We start from the raw sequence: 15,317 nt of genomic DNA on the forward strand, positions 1-15,317 counted from the left end.
AGTACTTTGCCTTTTTTTTTTTTTAACTTAGCTATGATTTTTTTTTAAATATTTGGGCTTTTTAAGATTTTATTTATTCATGGGAGACACGTAGAGAGAGAGAGGCAGAGACATAGGCAGAGGGGGAAGCAGGTTCCATGCAGGGGGCCGATGTGGGACTTGATCCTGGAAGTCCAGGATCACACCTTGAGCCAAAGGCAGATGCTCAACCACTGAGCCACCCAGGTGTCCCGATTTTTAAAATATTTGGAACTGACTTTATATAATATGGCAAATTACACATTTTTAATAAAAGTAAATTTCAAATTCAAAAAGGTGTCACTGGATAATTTTGATATAGACAAAAAAAATTTTTTTTTTTGGTGTGTTAGCATTTTATTTCTTAAGCTGAGGATGGCTTTACAAGTTTCTGTTGCAGTGTTCTTCAGACCATTTTGAAATCTTAAATGTTGCAGACAATTCATTGTCATTATTAATGATGCATATATCAAGATAATATATAAAAGAAACAGAAATCACCCGTGTTTCTGCCAACATGCACAGGAAATACAACTTTTAACATTTTGGCCTATGTCCTTTCAAGATTTTGTGTTCTATTCTCTCTATATATGGTATATGTGTTTATTAACATATATAGTTCCCTAGTGAAATTTATTCATATAGAAAGAGACAATATACAATACATAAATGGGCCATACTCTATATTCCATTTTTATAACTTTTTAAAAATTTCATTGTGGAATTAGTTATACATTAATAAATATGACTGTATTATCATTATAATGGGTACATATTACCCTACATATGGGTAATTAACATATATTGTATTATTGGTTTCAGAAGTAGAGATCAGTGATTTATCAGTCTTATATAATACCCAGTGCTCATTACTTTATGTGCCCTCCTTAATGTTCATCACCCACTTATCCTATCCCACCATCCCCTCCCCTCCAGTGACCCTCAGTTTGTTTCCTATGATTAAAAGTCTCTTATGGTTTGCTTCCCTCTCTAATTTTGTCTCATTTTATTTTCTCATTTAAATTCTACTTATGAGTGAGATCATATGATAACTGTCTTTCCCTGATTGACTTCTTTTGCTTAGCATAATATCCTCTCGTTCCATCCATGTTGTTGCAAATGGCAAGATTTCATTTTCTTGATGGCTGAGTTGTAGTCCGTGGTGTGTGTGTGTGTGTGTGTGTGTGTGTGTGTGTATACACACACACATATACATACACCACATCTTCTTTATCCATTCATCTGTTGATGGACATCTGGGCTCTTTCCATAGTTTGGCTATTGTGGACATTGCTGCTATGAACATTGGGGTGCAGGTGCCCCTTCAGATTACTACGCTTGTATCTTTAGGGTAAATGCCCAGTAGTGCAGTTGCTGAGTCGTAGGGTAGCTCTATTTTGAACTTTTTTAGGAACCTCCATACTATTTTCCAGAGGGGCTGCACCAGCTTGCATTCCCCAAAATTTCTTTTTCTTTACAATGTCTACGCCTGAGAACTTAGCCACAAATGGCTGAAATGATGTTAGGTGGGTATTTAATGTTTCACATGTCTCTATCCAGTCTTGTTTACACGATAGTTTTTAGTGTGTTTCATTCAATATGAAAATGAATAAATAGTTTAAATTGAGGAATGTATTATTTTACACTTATTGCAAAGATTCGTTTGCCTATGAATGCTCTTTTCTGGGACACCTGGGTGGCTCAGTGGTTGAGCACCTCCCTTCGGCCCAGGGTGTGATCCTGGAGTCCCGGGATCGAGTCTCACATCGGGCTCCTTGCATGGAGCCTGCTTCTCCCTCTGCCTGTGTCTCTGCCTCTCTCTCTGCCTCTTTGTCTGTGTCTCTCATGAATAAATAAATAAAATCTTTTTAAAAAAAAAGAAAAATTGGGGATCCCTGGGCGGCGCAGCGGTTTAGCGCCTGCCTTTGGCCCAGGGCGCGATCCTGGAGACCCGGGATCGAATCCCACGTCAGGCTCCCGGTGCATGGAGCCTGCTTCTCCCTCTGCCTATGTCTCTGCCTCTCTCTCTCTCTCTCTCTCTGTGTGACTATCATAAATAAATGAAAAAAAAGAAAGATTTAAAAAAAAAAAAGAAAAATTCCATTGACATTAACAAATTAATTGTTGTGATCCTGTTCTATCAGTAAATGACTCTGGTCTGTGTTAAAGCCATGTGTGGGGCAATGGGGGCTACACTTTCCATAATCTCCAAGGGGTATTACAATTTTCAGATCACAGTCGTAACTCTCTTTTACATGATTCTTCCTATTAACATCATTCTGTCTACTCAAGGTCTGCCAGCTTCAAGTAAAGGAAATTAGCTAGTGATTACCTGGAAAAGGAAAACGAATGAAATGTAGTCCACGTAGTAAATATTAATTCTACGCAAATCAAACTTAATGAAGTTAACAATCTTCATCATGTTCCACTCACTTAGAATGCCATACTTTTTGCCTTTTCCAAAATTGTATGACAGTTTGAAAATCAAATTCAGTTTCTTGTTCTTTCCTGGAAAGTCTAAGTTTTTCTGAATTGGGGACTGTATCTTATTTATCTTTGTATCCCAATGCCTTGTACAATGTACATGCTTAATAAATAATAGTTTACTGGTTGAATGGAAAGGTTTTGCTAACTATTATAAGCATCACTGTTTATCATCTCTCAATATATCTTATAACACAGATTTATAATTTATATTTTTCCTGTTCTTTGATATGAACTAGTGTTCCCCAAAAGCTTATAAGCTTGAGGACAAAAATTAAGTTCTCTGTTCTCTAAGAGGCCTAATGAAATAAAATAATCTTGGATTCCTGGGTGGCTTAGCGGTTGAGCATCTGCCTTCAGCTCAGGGCATGATCCCAGGGTCTAGGATCAAGTCCTGCAAGTCCTGCACCGGGCTCCTTGTAGGAAGCCTACTTCTCTCTCTCTCTCTCTCTCTCTCTCTCTCTGTAACCCTCATGAATAAATAAATAAAATCTTTAAAAATAAATATTTAATAATAATAATCTCTCAATAATACATGATTTTTAAAATCACTTTGTATGTTATATAGGAGGGATGAATAAGTTGAAATTCCCTATGCCAGACTCTCTCCATAGTTAGAGATGTAATACAGAAATGTAGTTAAGAGTCTATAATTGAGTAATTACTGTTGACTGGTTTAAAATATCATTTGTAACTTTAAGCCAAATGCACTGGTTCTTAAGTGTAGAGTTCAAGTCTGACTAATGTTATGTACCCATGTAACCAATGTCTCTGACAAAGATTCAGAGCATAGAGTATTGCCATAACCTAGAAAATCCCCTTCTGTCCCTTACCAGTCAGCCTCCTCCACCCACAACTGCTGTTCTAATATCTAATTTCATATGTTAGTTTTACCTGTTCATGAACTTCATATAAATGGAATCATACAGCATGTATTTTCTGTGTCTGACTGCTTTGATTCAGCATAATGTTTTTGAGGTTTGTGAATGAATAATTTTCAAGAGCTCTCATATTCTCTCTCAGGAGCATTCATATTCTTAGAACTTAATTAAAACATGGTGCTAACTTCTAGCACTTCATGTTCATCACAGCACAAATGATTTTTCTTAGTCCTCTATGGACTGTGAATTCACTTTATTATCACTGGATATAGCATCACTAAAGTATTTGCATGTAAATTAAGTTGAAGATATAAAATGTAAGTCATATATTTTTAACTATTCTGAAAGGGAAGGTTGTTTTTAATAAATATTGTTCTTTACTGACATACAATAAGAGAAGTTTTATCTTACCTTGTTTCTGTGTATTTTCCAGAGACATAGACTAAAATGAAATGTTCAATTTTTCCTTTACGTTGTATGTTTTAATATAGATCAAATTAGCTGTCTTCAGTATGAACTTGGGATAGGGCAATAAGAAACCCTATTGTTTCCAGCCTCCACTAAGCTAAACTGGCAGTGTGTCAGGAAAATTCCCAGTATGGAGCAGTTTTATTGCAATTCAGTACAATTGGTTCTTGCATAACCTTTAGAAAATCATACATAAAACATTCTCATCTATATAAATAAAAATCACCCACACACTTTATTAATAGCTTTGTTCACTGTTTCCCTGGGACTTGTGCTGCATGTTCCCACTGTGCCCCCTTTTTCAGTCTTTTTTAAGATAACTTTCTATAAGCTTTCTTAAAAGCAAAAAGGTTAGGTAATATTAGGAGTCATATATGAGATTCTTGATAGTTCCCACTAAACACAGATCTCCCTCTCAGTTGTGTACTCTAGTGTCTCTGTGTATCCTTTTTACATTTAGTAACAAGGAGTGGCTTTTTTACTAGATACAGTCAATTTAATTTTAGGAAAGAAAGAAGGTTGTACTTTCACAGAAATACAGATCATATTTTATTTGTGATAATGTTAGGGGGGTTATTTTAAAACACATATTTTGGGGATGCCTGGGTGGCTCAGCAGTTGAGCATCTGCCTTTGGCTCAGGGCGTGATCCCAGAGTCCCAGGATTGAGTCCCACATCGGGCTCCCTGCATGAAGCCTGCTTCTCCCTTTGCCTCTCTCTGTGTCTCTCATTAATAAATAAATAAAATCTTAAAAAAAAAAAACACATATTTTTAAGGTTCTACCACTGTCACTATGACTACATGGTAGCACCAAAACATACTGGTTTGAAGTCTCAGCATTTTTTCCCTTAGTCTAGTTCATTAACCAGAAATGTGTTTCAACTGTCGTTTTTCTAAATCTAAATTAAAGAATATTTTCTATGTATTCTCCAAAGTATATGGTATACAGTGCCAAGGTAATTTAATAATAAACCTCTAGATCTAACTACCGACTTATAGAAAATATAGTGACTAGAAGAACACATTAAATGACATCACTATCCAGAATATGGAAATTTGCAGAACAAGTGACCCAGTTTTCTCAACAAATGAAAGCAGGTAGAGGGTAAGGGTGGTGAATTTTTTTTAGATTAAAACAGACTTAAGGTATGTGTCACTTATACCTCAATTTAAAAAGTGAGAGGGGGATTTAAGAGATACATGAACTAGATGCAGTGTGTGGACCCTGCTTGGATCCTAATCTGGACAAACCAACTGTGAAAAGATACTTGTGAGACAACCTGAATGATGACTGGATATCAGATGATATTTTTAAAATGCCAATAGGGACAGTTGTAATAAAGGTATTAGGGTTTTGTTTTTAAGATATACTCCTTGGAAAAAAAAGAAAATGAAATACTCTTTGGTGGGGCACCTGGGTGGCTCAGTCAGTTAAATGCCTTCGGCTCATGTCATGATCCCAAGGTCCCAGGATCAAGGTCTTCATCAGGCTCTCTGCTCAGAGGGTAGCCTGCTTCTCCCTCTGCCCCTCCCCCTGCTCATGCTTGTGCTTTCTCTTTCCCTGAAATAAATAAATAAACAAACAAATAAATAAATAAATATTTTTTTTAAAAAAACGCCAAGATATGGAGAAATACTCCTTGGGGGACCTGGATGGCCCTGTCAGTTGAGCATCTGCCCAGTTCAGGTCATGGGATCAAGCCCCACATTGGGCTCCCTGCTCAGCAAGGAGTCTGCTTCTCCTCTCCCTCTGCCCCTCCCCATGTTTGTCCTCTCTCTCAAATAAATAAAATCTTTAAAAAAAAAAAACACCTCCTTGTTTATTAGTAATTACCAAAGTGATATCTGAGATTTTATCTCTATCAAATAAACTTAGCTCTATCAAATACTCTTATCAGTAACTCTATCAAAAAGTAAAGGAAGTTAGAAGTAATAAGAATGGCAAAATATAATTGTTGAAACTTTGAAAGGAGTACATAGGGTTCATTACATTATTCTCTCTAGGTTAGGAATTCTTCACTGTATAAAGTTAAAATCAATGGGAAGGAAAAAATTATCATTTTTTAAAAGATTTTATTAATTTGAGAGAGAGGGAGAATGCAAACAAGCACAGGGAGTCGCAGAGGGAGAGGGAGAGGGAGGGAGGGGCTCCATCTCACGACACTGTGATCTGAGCCAAAATCAACAACAGAGGCTTAACTCTGGCTGAGCCACCCAGGTGCCCCTACCAGTTTTTTTTTTCTTTTTTAAGATTTTTTTTATTGATTTTAGAGAAAGAAAGCATACCAGTGGGAGAGGCAGAGGGAGAAGGGGAAGGAATTCCAAGCAGATTCCGTGCTGAGCCTGAGCCCAATGCAGGACTCAGTCTCATAACTCTGAGATCACAACCTGAGCGGAAAGCAACCTGACACAACCGACTGTGCCACCCAGGCGCCCCATCACACTTTAATAGCAGCAAAACTATGTTCACTTTAGGAATAGCAGAGATTTTTCAGCAAACAGTAACATCCCATAAATTAAATTGATGTGTTATATTTAGGGGAAGGAGGAAAAGGCATTTGTAATACAGCCTTACCTAACCTACTATTATTCAGTGCCCTCCCTTCTCCCACTTAATACCATGAAATTGTAGAATGCTTCATTTGAAAGGAATGATACATCTGTCCTTGGGAAGAGCAGATGGACTGTGCTAGCAGTGAAACACGTGTCTTTTCCTTCACCATTTAGCTTTCTCCTTGGGAGTCACTTGGGACTGCTATCCAGTTTTGTGAAGTCAGTGATACGGCCTTTCTCAAAGCCAGAACTTTTGGCTTCCTCTGTTATTCTCTGATAAAAATATCTGTTTTACTATGGAATACTTTTTACCTTCCATTATTTTTACTTAGTTCTATAAAAAATGAATGCTCTAAATGAATAGACTAGGGCCTTTACATAATTTTGTACAACATAATTTGCCGCCTTTTTTTTCCCCAGAGACACTGACTGCATGGTATTTTCCTAGTAGAAAATAGTCTAGGTCTAATTGGGACATAAACTGAATACATTAATCACAATCAGTATTTTGACGGTTTCATATATCACAGCAAAGAAAGTTTGCAAAATTAGTGAAAGTTGAAAACAGTTTCTAAGTTGTAACATTGGTTTTCATGCTGTGGAGGCTTATTAACCCAACCTGACTAAAGTGATCTAGAAAGGAGCCCTAACAAATCTACATTTTAAAGCAAAACCCTTTTCCTGAATTCTCTAGAATTATTCAACCATAGCAAATCTAAGAGCAAATCAAACATTCCTGAACCCCAAATCCAGTTGTCATTTAAATTATTAAGGCACTACACATGAAAGTAGTCATTTTGCATTTGAATATATTTTTAAAATCTATTTTTCCAACATATCTGTATAATCTATTGTATCAACTAAATTTTGAGTTCTCAGAACTAGAGTCATTTATGTCAATTTAACTCTTCATAGCCACTGTCACAATAACGGGAAAGTATAAAGATATCTTGCTAAATATATCTTCATTAAACCTGACTTGTCACATCTTCTAAACTCAGAACTTTTGATGATAGAAGGTTTAAGTAGGGGTGCCTGGGTAGCTCAGTTGGTGAAGCGTCTGCCTTCAGCTCAGGTCATGATCTCGGGGTTCTTGGATCAAGCCCAGCATCAGGCTCCCTGGTCAGTAACAAGTCTGCTTCTCCCTCTTCTCTCCCTCTGTGATCTCTGGCTCTCACTCTCTCTCAAATAAATAAAATCTTAAAAAAAAAAAAAATAGAAGAAGAAGGTTTAAGTATTAGAATATGTGAATAAGACTGAATTATGGGCAGCCCTGGTGGCTCAGCGGTTTAGCGCCACCTTGGGTTCAGGGCGTGATCCTGGAGACCCGGGATCTCGCGTCGGGCTCCCTCCATGGAGCCTGCTCCTCCCTCTGCCTGTGTCTCTGCCTCGCTCTCTCTCTGTCTCTCATGAATAAATAAATAAAATCTTTAAAAAAAATTTATTTTTTTTTAAATAAAAAAATTTTTTTAAATTTATTTTTTTAAATTTTAAGAAATACTACTCTAAAAGTACTTTTTAAATTTTAAAGAATATGTCAAAATAATTAAATGTTTTATAGGTACTGGTAAAAATAGTAATTGTTACTGTTTATTGAATATGATTTGTCAGGTAGTTCCCTAAGTATTTAGTCTTACAGTGTAGAAGTATATGCCAAGCATATGTACTACACAGAGTTCACTTGAGGTTTTGGAGCAATATAAATGCTGGAAGAATAATGTTTGTTTCATAACCTATATAATCTGTCAGACTGGCTAAAGGGAGGTCATTTTCTTGAAGTAGTTTTAACTACTGTAATGAAAGTGTAAAAAGCATGTTTTTTAAAAAAATTATTAAAATTACCCATTTTTTTAAGATTTATGTATTTATTTATGATAGACAAAAAGAGAGAGAGAGAGAGAGAGGCAGAGACACAGGCAGAGGGAGAAGCAGGCTCCATGCCAGGAGCCCGACACGGGACTTGATCCCGGGACTCCAGGATCGCGCCCTGGGCCAAAGGCAGGCGCCAAACCACTGAGCCACCCAGGGATCCCCTAAAATTACCCATCTTTTGATGAAATTAGTAGCCTCTCATCATAATGGCCAAGCTCTTTGGCCCTTTACTGGAGTAGTTTTTATCCTAAGTCTTAGCAGGTTTGTTTTCTGGATTCGTTTGACATCTAAAAAAGTTGTTAACAAGGAAATGTAGTTTTGATGCTTCAGAAACACATTTTCTTTTTTTTTTTTTTTTTAAGATTTTATTTATTTATTCATAGAGAGAGAGAGGCAGAGTCACAGGCAGAGGGAGAAGCAGGCTCCATGCAGGGAGCCCGACATGGGACTCAATCCCAGGTCTCCAGGATCACACCCCGGGCTGCAGGCAGCGCTAAACCGCTGCGCCACCAGGGCTGCCCAAAAACACATTTTCTACTTTATAAAATTATGTTCCTACTTTCAGTTGTTCTTGGTGGTATGAATAGAATAGTAAAGCCCATAGATTCTAATAAAAGATAGTAACATACACCTGAACTTTTCTGACCAAACTTTTTATTTTTTTATTATTATTTTTTAATATTTTATTTATTCATAGAGACACACAGAGAGAGGCAGAGACACAGGCAGAGGGAGAAGCAGGCACCCTACAGGAAGCCTGACGGGGGACTCGATCCCGGGTCTTCAGGATCACACCCCAGGCTGCAGGCGACCGCCGCACCACCAGGGCTGCCCTGACCAAACTTTGTAAACAAAGATGTTACTAGCATTTGAGATTTGAATTTTGTCTTTTGTTTTCCATGGTAACATGTAAGTGAACATGCAAATAACTAGTAAAAGATCAATAAAGTAGTGAAAAGACACACAGATGAAGTATTTAATCAACAAACTAGAGAATCTGTTTCTAAAGTTTATCCCCCATCCTCCCTTATGAATTCCTTCTTGGCAGGAACTTTCTTATTCTTCCTTATATTCTGGATAGATTACCCAGGGAAGTTCATTTAAGACAGTATAGATAATTTAGGCCAGAAACTTCAAACAGCTTCATAAAATGTCCTTATATGCTACCTGCAGCAGGGAAAACGAAACTGAAATAATATGAAAGAAAGAGGAAAGGATCTCTGCTTCCATATGTTAAAGATAATAATGTTAAGCAAAGGGCACAGACTTTTTTTAATTGTTTTTTTAATGTTATCTATCTTTAGTCCATGTTATTTATCTTTAGTATATACTATGTGACCCAAAAGAAGCTTGCTATTCAGTTTGAGATTTTGTAAAAGTGGAAACAGCAGCTTGTGAAAAATATAACACACACACATACACACACACACACACACCTATAGCCAGCCTAAAATTATCATCAACTCCAAATTAATAACTAGAAATTTCAAACTCTGTATATATGAGAGATTAACAAAAGTGCTTAATAGTGATGGATAGTGTGCGTGTACATGCCTGCATACATACGTGTTTGTGTGTGTGTTCTCTTGATAATTAGCAACTACATGGCAGTGTATTCAGTATTGGTACTTGATAACTAAGGGTGAGGAATTTTGAATTGGAAACTACAATAACAAATTGCTCATATACCTTTAAAAGTATGTTTTTTGAATTCTTACTATGAGAATAACTATTAAAGTTTAATCGCAGTTTTTTACTATTTTTCTTTGATTTTATCCTAAAAACTGCCAAGCAGCTAAATGTATCTTTTTCAATGTGACAAAGTTACATAAGAAGAGAATCCCCTAGCACGTAAAGAAAAATGCAATTATTTTCTATTCTGAATCTCCAGACTGCTGTTTTAGAAAATCATATCTGATTATTTGCTCAGCAGAAGATTATTGAGTTGATTTAGCTGTGATTTTACTTAACAAAGCTTCAACTGCATTCCTACTGTGGAGTCCAAAAAAGGTAGAGAGATATAAATGATACATTCAAACTGCGATTTTTGTGAACAGGGCCATCGATGCACCCCTCGGAGCTAATAGCGGAGATGAGAAACAGTGGGTTTGCACTGAAACGAAATGTACTGGGGAGAAACTTGACCGCAAATGATCCATCACAGGTAATGATCTTTTTATCGGTAAGCTGAAAATGTCTATAAATCTAAATGTGATTGCTTGTGAATTGCTACTTAATGTTTTCCAATATGCATATATCCATAGGAAAGCAAGATAGAGCAAAGAAAATGCCTAAAATGTATTTTGATTTTGGTTCTTTATTATTTTAACCTAAATGAGAAATTGTTTTTAAACCTATATTTTAATAAATGAAACTGCTCCTCTAGGTTTGTGTGGATAAAATCGCTAACTGAACTGGTGATAAGGTTGGTTTTTTTCCTTCCTGCTAACTTACATTAAATAGAACGAAAGGGAAGAAGTGTATGGAAGCAAACTCCTAAAAATTATTGAAAATATTTTAAATTTACTTAATTTATTAAACTGGACATAGATCCAGAAAAATGATTGCATTTGAAGGATTGTTGATATCCTAATGCAAACTATTTTATTTAATGAGGAAACTGGAGCCCAGAGAAGTGAAATGATTGCCCTTGTGGAGCATGTGGTTGTTGAGAGACAGAACCAACGTGAAAATCCAGACTCCCATTGGCAGAAAGTTGTGGTACTGTGCAAAGAGGCACATTACTTTCCAGGCACTGCTCGGGACTGTACATATAACCAATATAGTCGTTTATTTGTACTGTTTGATACATTGGTATGTGTTTGATAATCATATATTGGATAATGTACTGTTGAATTTATAAAGGCTAAAATTGTGGATGGTTTGACCTTCTTATAAAAGTTCATGGTCGGGATCCCTGGGTGGCGCAGCGGTTTGGCGCCTGCCTTTGGCCCAGGGCGCGATCCTGGAGACCCGGGATCGAATCCCACGTCGGGCTCCCGGTGCATGGAGCCTGCTTCTCCCTCTGCCTGTGTCTCTGCGCCTCTCTCTCTCTCTCTGTGACTATCATAAATAAATAAAAATTAAAAAAAAAAAAAGTTCATGGTCTTCTTGGCTTTAACATTTCATTAAGTTAAAAATAAAATCTTAAACACTTAAGTGTTTAAATTCAAATGCAAGAGATGGAGAGCAGAAGCCATGCTATAAATGGTTTTGTCTGTTTCTCTATCTTCCTCTTCCTGGGAAAGTTTGTTAATGCCAACAAAGCAGTTATCTCAGCCTCTTAGCGTGTTATAATCCTCTTTGGCAGGCAGACTATAAAACATTTTTTAGTCTACCCCCCACCCCACTTCCCAATCCAGGATGTCATACTCATCTATAGTATGTCCCTAACACAAAATTTCTTATTTGTAAATGTTTTCCTTCCCATCTGATAACTAATCTGTCTTGAATCTAACAATTTATTGATATTTTGTCGACTCAGGAATATGTCGCAAGTGAAGGTGAAGAAGATCCAGAAGTCGAATTTTTAAAGTCACTAACAACCAAACAAAAACAGAAACTTCTCAGGTAATTAAAAAGTGTATATTAAATGAATTCAACTATTTTCTCTTATATTTCATCTTAGAATCCTATTTAACCCTGATCCTAAGAACATATGAAGCTACTTTAAGCCACGCAACACATCTTTGTTCTTCAGCTTAGAAATACAATTTTGTCTTTCTTTCAATAATATGAAAAGGAGTGTAAGATTATATACTCAGATTATGACACAAATTCATTATACTTTTTAGAACATTTAGTTTGGAAATAGCTTTATTTGTAGGTTTTACTTTTCATAAAATAGATTTGTATATATCTTTGCACACAGTTCTCATAAAATATAGGGCCATGGATTACTCTTTTTGTAAGATTTTATGAGCAATGCTGAAAAATATTTAAATTTAAGGTAAATATGAATCTTGTTAAACAGACTACCGCTGGATTAAAGAATCCAAGAAATGTCTGCTGAGTCCAATAGAGGGAGCTCATGATGTTTCCAGTCTGTGAATTTTGAGAATGGCCGGACAGAACTCAGTGAAAACATTTATTTCAGACTAACTCAAACACATAAACAAGTTACTCTTCTGAGATGTGAAGTACTCTTCAGAAATTCAGACTGACTTAGTAAAATTGTCCTAATTATTTTTAAATCTAAACCGTTATTGAAAACTAGTATGTGATTATTTTATATAACAAAACCAAGAAACAAAAAAGTGTAAAGTGTATTCTTTTTTAGAATTTCTGGAGAATATACCCTTAAGTTTTGGTAATGTAATATTGGTTAGTATTTCCATACTTTAAAATAGTACATACATATAATTAATTTTTCATCTGATTATAGCTATATATTTGAGTTTACGTTACCACGTAACTAACGTTATAAAGCCTCCTTGAGGTCAGGCTGACCGTTCATTCAGAGTGCTATATAATTTCAAATTCTGATTCAGTAAGAATTTTCTTTAATAGTCATTACCATTGAAGGAAGTATAGTGAGAGAATTGGGCCTAATGCATTTAATTTTGTGTGTGACTTGAATAATTTAAAGAAAGAAAATTGTTATTTAATAAAGAATGCATTTATATTTGAAAACCACTTTCAATAGTGTCAAAGAAAATATATCGTCTATTTAAAATTTTGTATTTGGGGCAGCCCCGGTGGCGCAGCGGTTTAGCGCCGCCTGCAGCCCGGAGTATGATTCTGGAGACCTGGGATCGAGTACCACGTCAGGCTCCCTGCGTGGAGCCTGCTTCTCCCTCTGCCTGTGTCTCTGCCTGCCCCTCTCTCTCTCTCTCTCTCTCTCTCTGTCTCTATGAATAAATAAATAAAATCTTTAAAAAATAAAAATAAATAAAATTTTGTATTTGTCCACACAAGGACTATTTTTACATAGTGTGTTACTATTTTCCCAATAACAGGAAATTGGACCGACTTGAGAAGAAAAAAAAGAAAAAGAAAAAAGATAGGAAAAAGAAAAAGCTTCAGAAAAGCAGAAGTAAACACAAAAAACATAAAAATAGGTCTCCCTCCTCCTCATCCTCCTCCTCCTCCTCCTCCTCCTCTTCTTCCTCCTCTTCTAGTGAGACTTCAGAAAGCAGTAGTGAGAGTGACAACAAAGAAAAGAAAACACAAAAGAAGAAAAGAAAGAAAATTAAGTGTTCAGGGAATAACAACGATTCTGAAGAGAAGGACAAGTCTAAGAAGAGAAAACTTTATGAAGAATTTTCTAGCAGTCATCATGACAAGGATGAAGCCAAGGAAAAGCCTAGGTTTTTAAAACAAGAGAGTGCTAGGGAGAATAGCAAATGGGGCCATTCTGATTCCGACAGAAAGTCCAGAAGCCATAACCAGAGCCCAGAGAAGAGAGGATCTGAAAGAAATGAGAGGAGCAGCAGGAGCCAGAGCAGGGATGAGAGGGGTAGGAGAAGCCGAAGCAGAAGTCACAGCAGTTACAAGCAAAGGGAAAGCAGAAAACGGCCACAGCGAAGTCCCAGTGAAAAGCGGAATGGAAAGAATGATACCAGGAGCCATGGCACAGATGCATATAGAGGAGGAAAAACACACAGGGAGAACCCAGGAGATAAGCATACCAGAGTGACACAAAGAGAACGAAGCAGAAGTAGAGAGAATAAAGAGAGACTATATGTGACGATTACCTGGGAATAAAAATATCTCCACTCCCTCACTGAATACCTGTGGCAAGGGCTAAATTATATACTATTGTCTTTCTAATAAAAAAGCTCTGTTTTAATTTTCCATTCCTGAAAACTGTCATATCAAATACAAAAACCATAGGAGTCCTGTAAGAATGAACTCTGCAAATATTTCTAAGTAACCTCTTTTGGGGCTGTAAAAATACCTTCTGTTGATGAATGTTTCTTGTGCTCTATACTAGATTAAAAAGCCCATATAACTCTGTAACATTTTCTTTGTTCTGAAACATCATTAAAAGAATGACAGTACACTGAATTGATTTAATTTTTGTTTTTTTCTGTTCAAACTTAGTATTTTTAAGATTTGAATTTACTTGAAGCAAAGTATAATCATTGCTGAAATTCTTACAGTATGAATTCAGTAGTGGAATTTTTAAGGTTTTATTTATTGGAGAGAGAGCACAAGCAGGGGGAGCAGCAGACAGAGGGAGAAGAAAAAGCAGGCTCCCTGAAGAGGAGGCAGCTGACACAGGGCTCCATCCCAGGACCCTGAGATCACAGCCCAAGCTGAAGGCAAACGCTTAACCAACTGAGCCACCCAGGCGCCCCTCAGCAGTGGATTTGATCAGTGTTTCCTTAAAACATTTAAGCTCCCTTCAGGTGTTTTTGTTCTCATGTTTACCTAGGGATACATCCTAGTTTTCTGTGCTACCATAACAAATTACCTCAGACTTCAAACACCACCAATATACTGTACACTTCTGGAGATCAGAAGTCCGAAATGGGTCTCCCTGGGCTAAAATCAGGGTTCAGCAAGATTGGTTCCTTCTGGAGGCTCTCGGAGAAAATCCATTTGCTTGCTTATTTCCAGCTTCCGGAGTCCCGGCTGCACTCCTTGGCTCCTGGCCCCTTCTTCCATCTTCAGCACTGACAAGGGCAAAGTTAAGTCCTCACATCTGATCATTCTGACACTTTGATATTCTGCATCCCTCTTGCACTTTTAAGACCTTTCTGATTAGATTGGTTCCACCGGAGAAACTCCCTATTTTTTTTTAAAGATTTTATTTATTCATGAGAGACACAGAGACAGAGAGGCAGAGACACAGGCAGAGGGAGAAGCAGGCTCCATGCAGAGAGCCTGCCTGACACGGGTCTCGATCCTGAGTCTCCAGGATCAGGCCCTGGGCCCAAGGCGGTGCTAAACCGCTGAGCCACCAGGCTGCCCAGAAACTCCCTATTTTAAAAGAAACTGATTAGCAACCTAATTCTGTCTGCAACCTTAATTCCCCTTTGCATGTAACCTAACATATTTACAGTTCCAGGGATGAGAACGTGTACTTCTTAGAG

The 15,317-nt window shown here is 37.0% G+C and overlaps 1 protein-coding gene across 3 annotated transcripts in view; it reads left to right on the forward strand.

The window, feature by feature from the left end:
- The window catches only part of CIRSR (corepressor of RBPJ and splicing regulator), a 39,306-nt gene extending 25,020 nt beyond the window's left edge, over positions 1-14,286 (forward strand). For all 3 annotated transcript variants that reach the window (XM_072811026.1, XM_072811027.1, XM_072811028.1), the window contains 3 exons: positions 10,335-10,441; positions 11,762-11,847; positions 13,236-14,286. In XM_072811026.1, the coding sequence (XP_072667127.1) occupies positions 10,335-10,441; positions 11,762-11,847; positions 13,236-13,983 (941 nt within the window). In that variant the 3' untranslated portion in view covers positions 13,984-14,286. The remainder of the gene's footprint in view (positions 1-10,334; positions 10,442-11,761; positions 11,848-13,235) is intronic.
- The last annotated feature ends 1,031 nt before the right edge of the window (positions 14,287-15,317 follow it).

The sequence above is a fragment of the Canis lupus genome, chromosome 34, assembly GCF_048164855.1.
Source record: "Canis lupus baileyi chromosome 34, mCanLup2.hap1, whole genome shotgun sequence".
NCBI classification, from domain to species: Eukaryota; Metazoa; Chordata; class Mammalia; order Carnivora; family Canidae; genus Canis; species Canis lupus.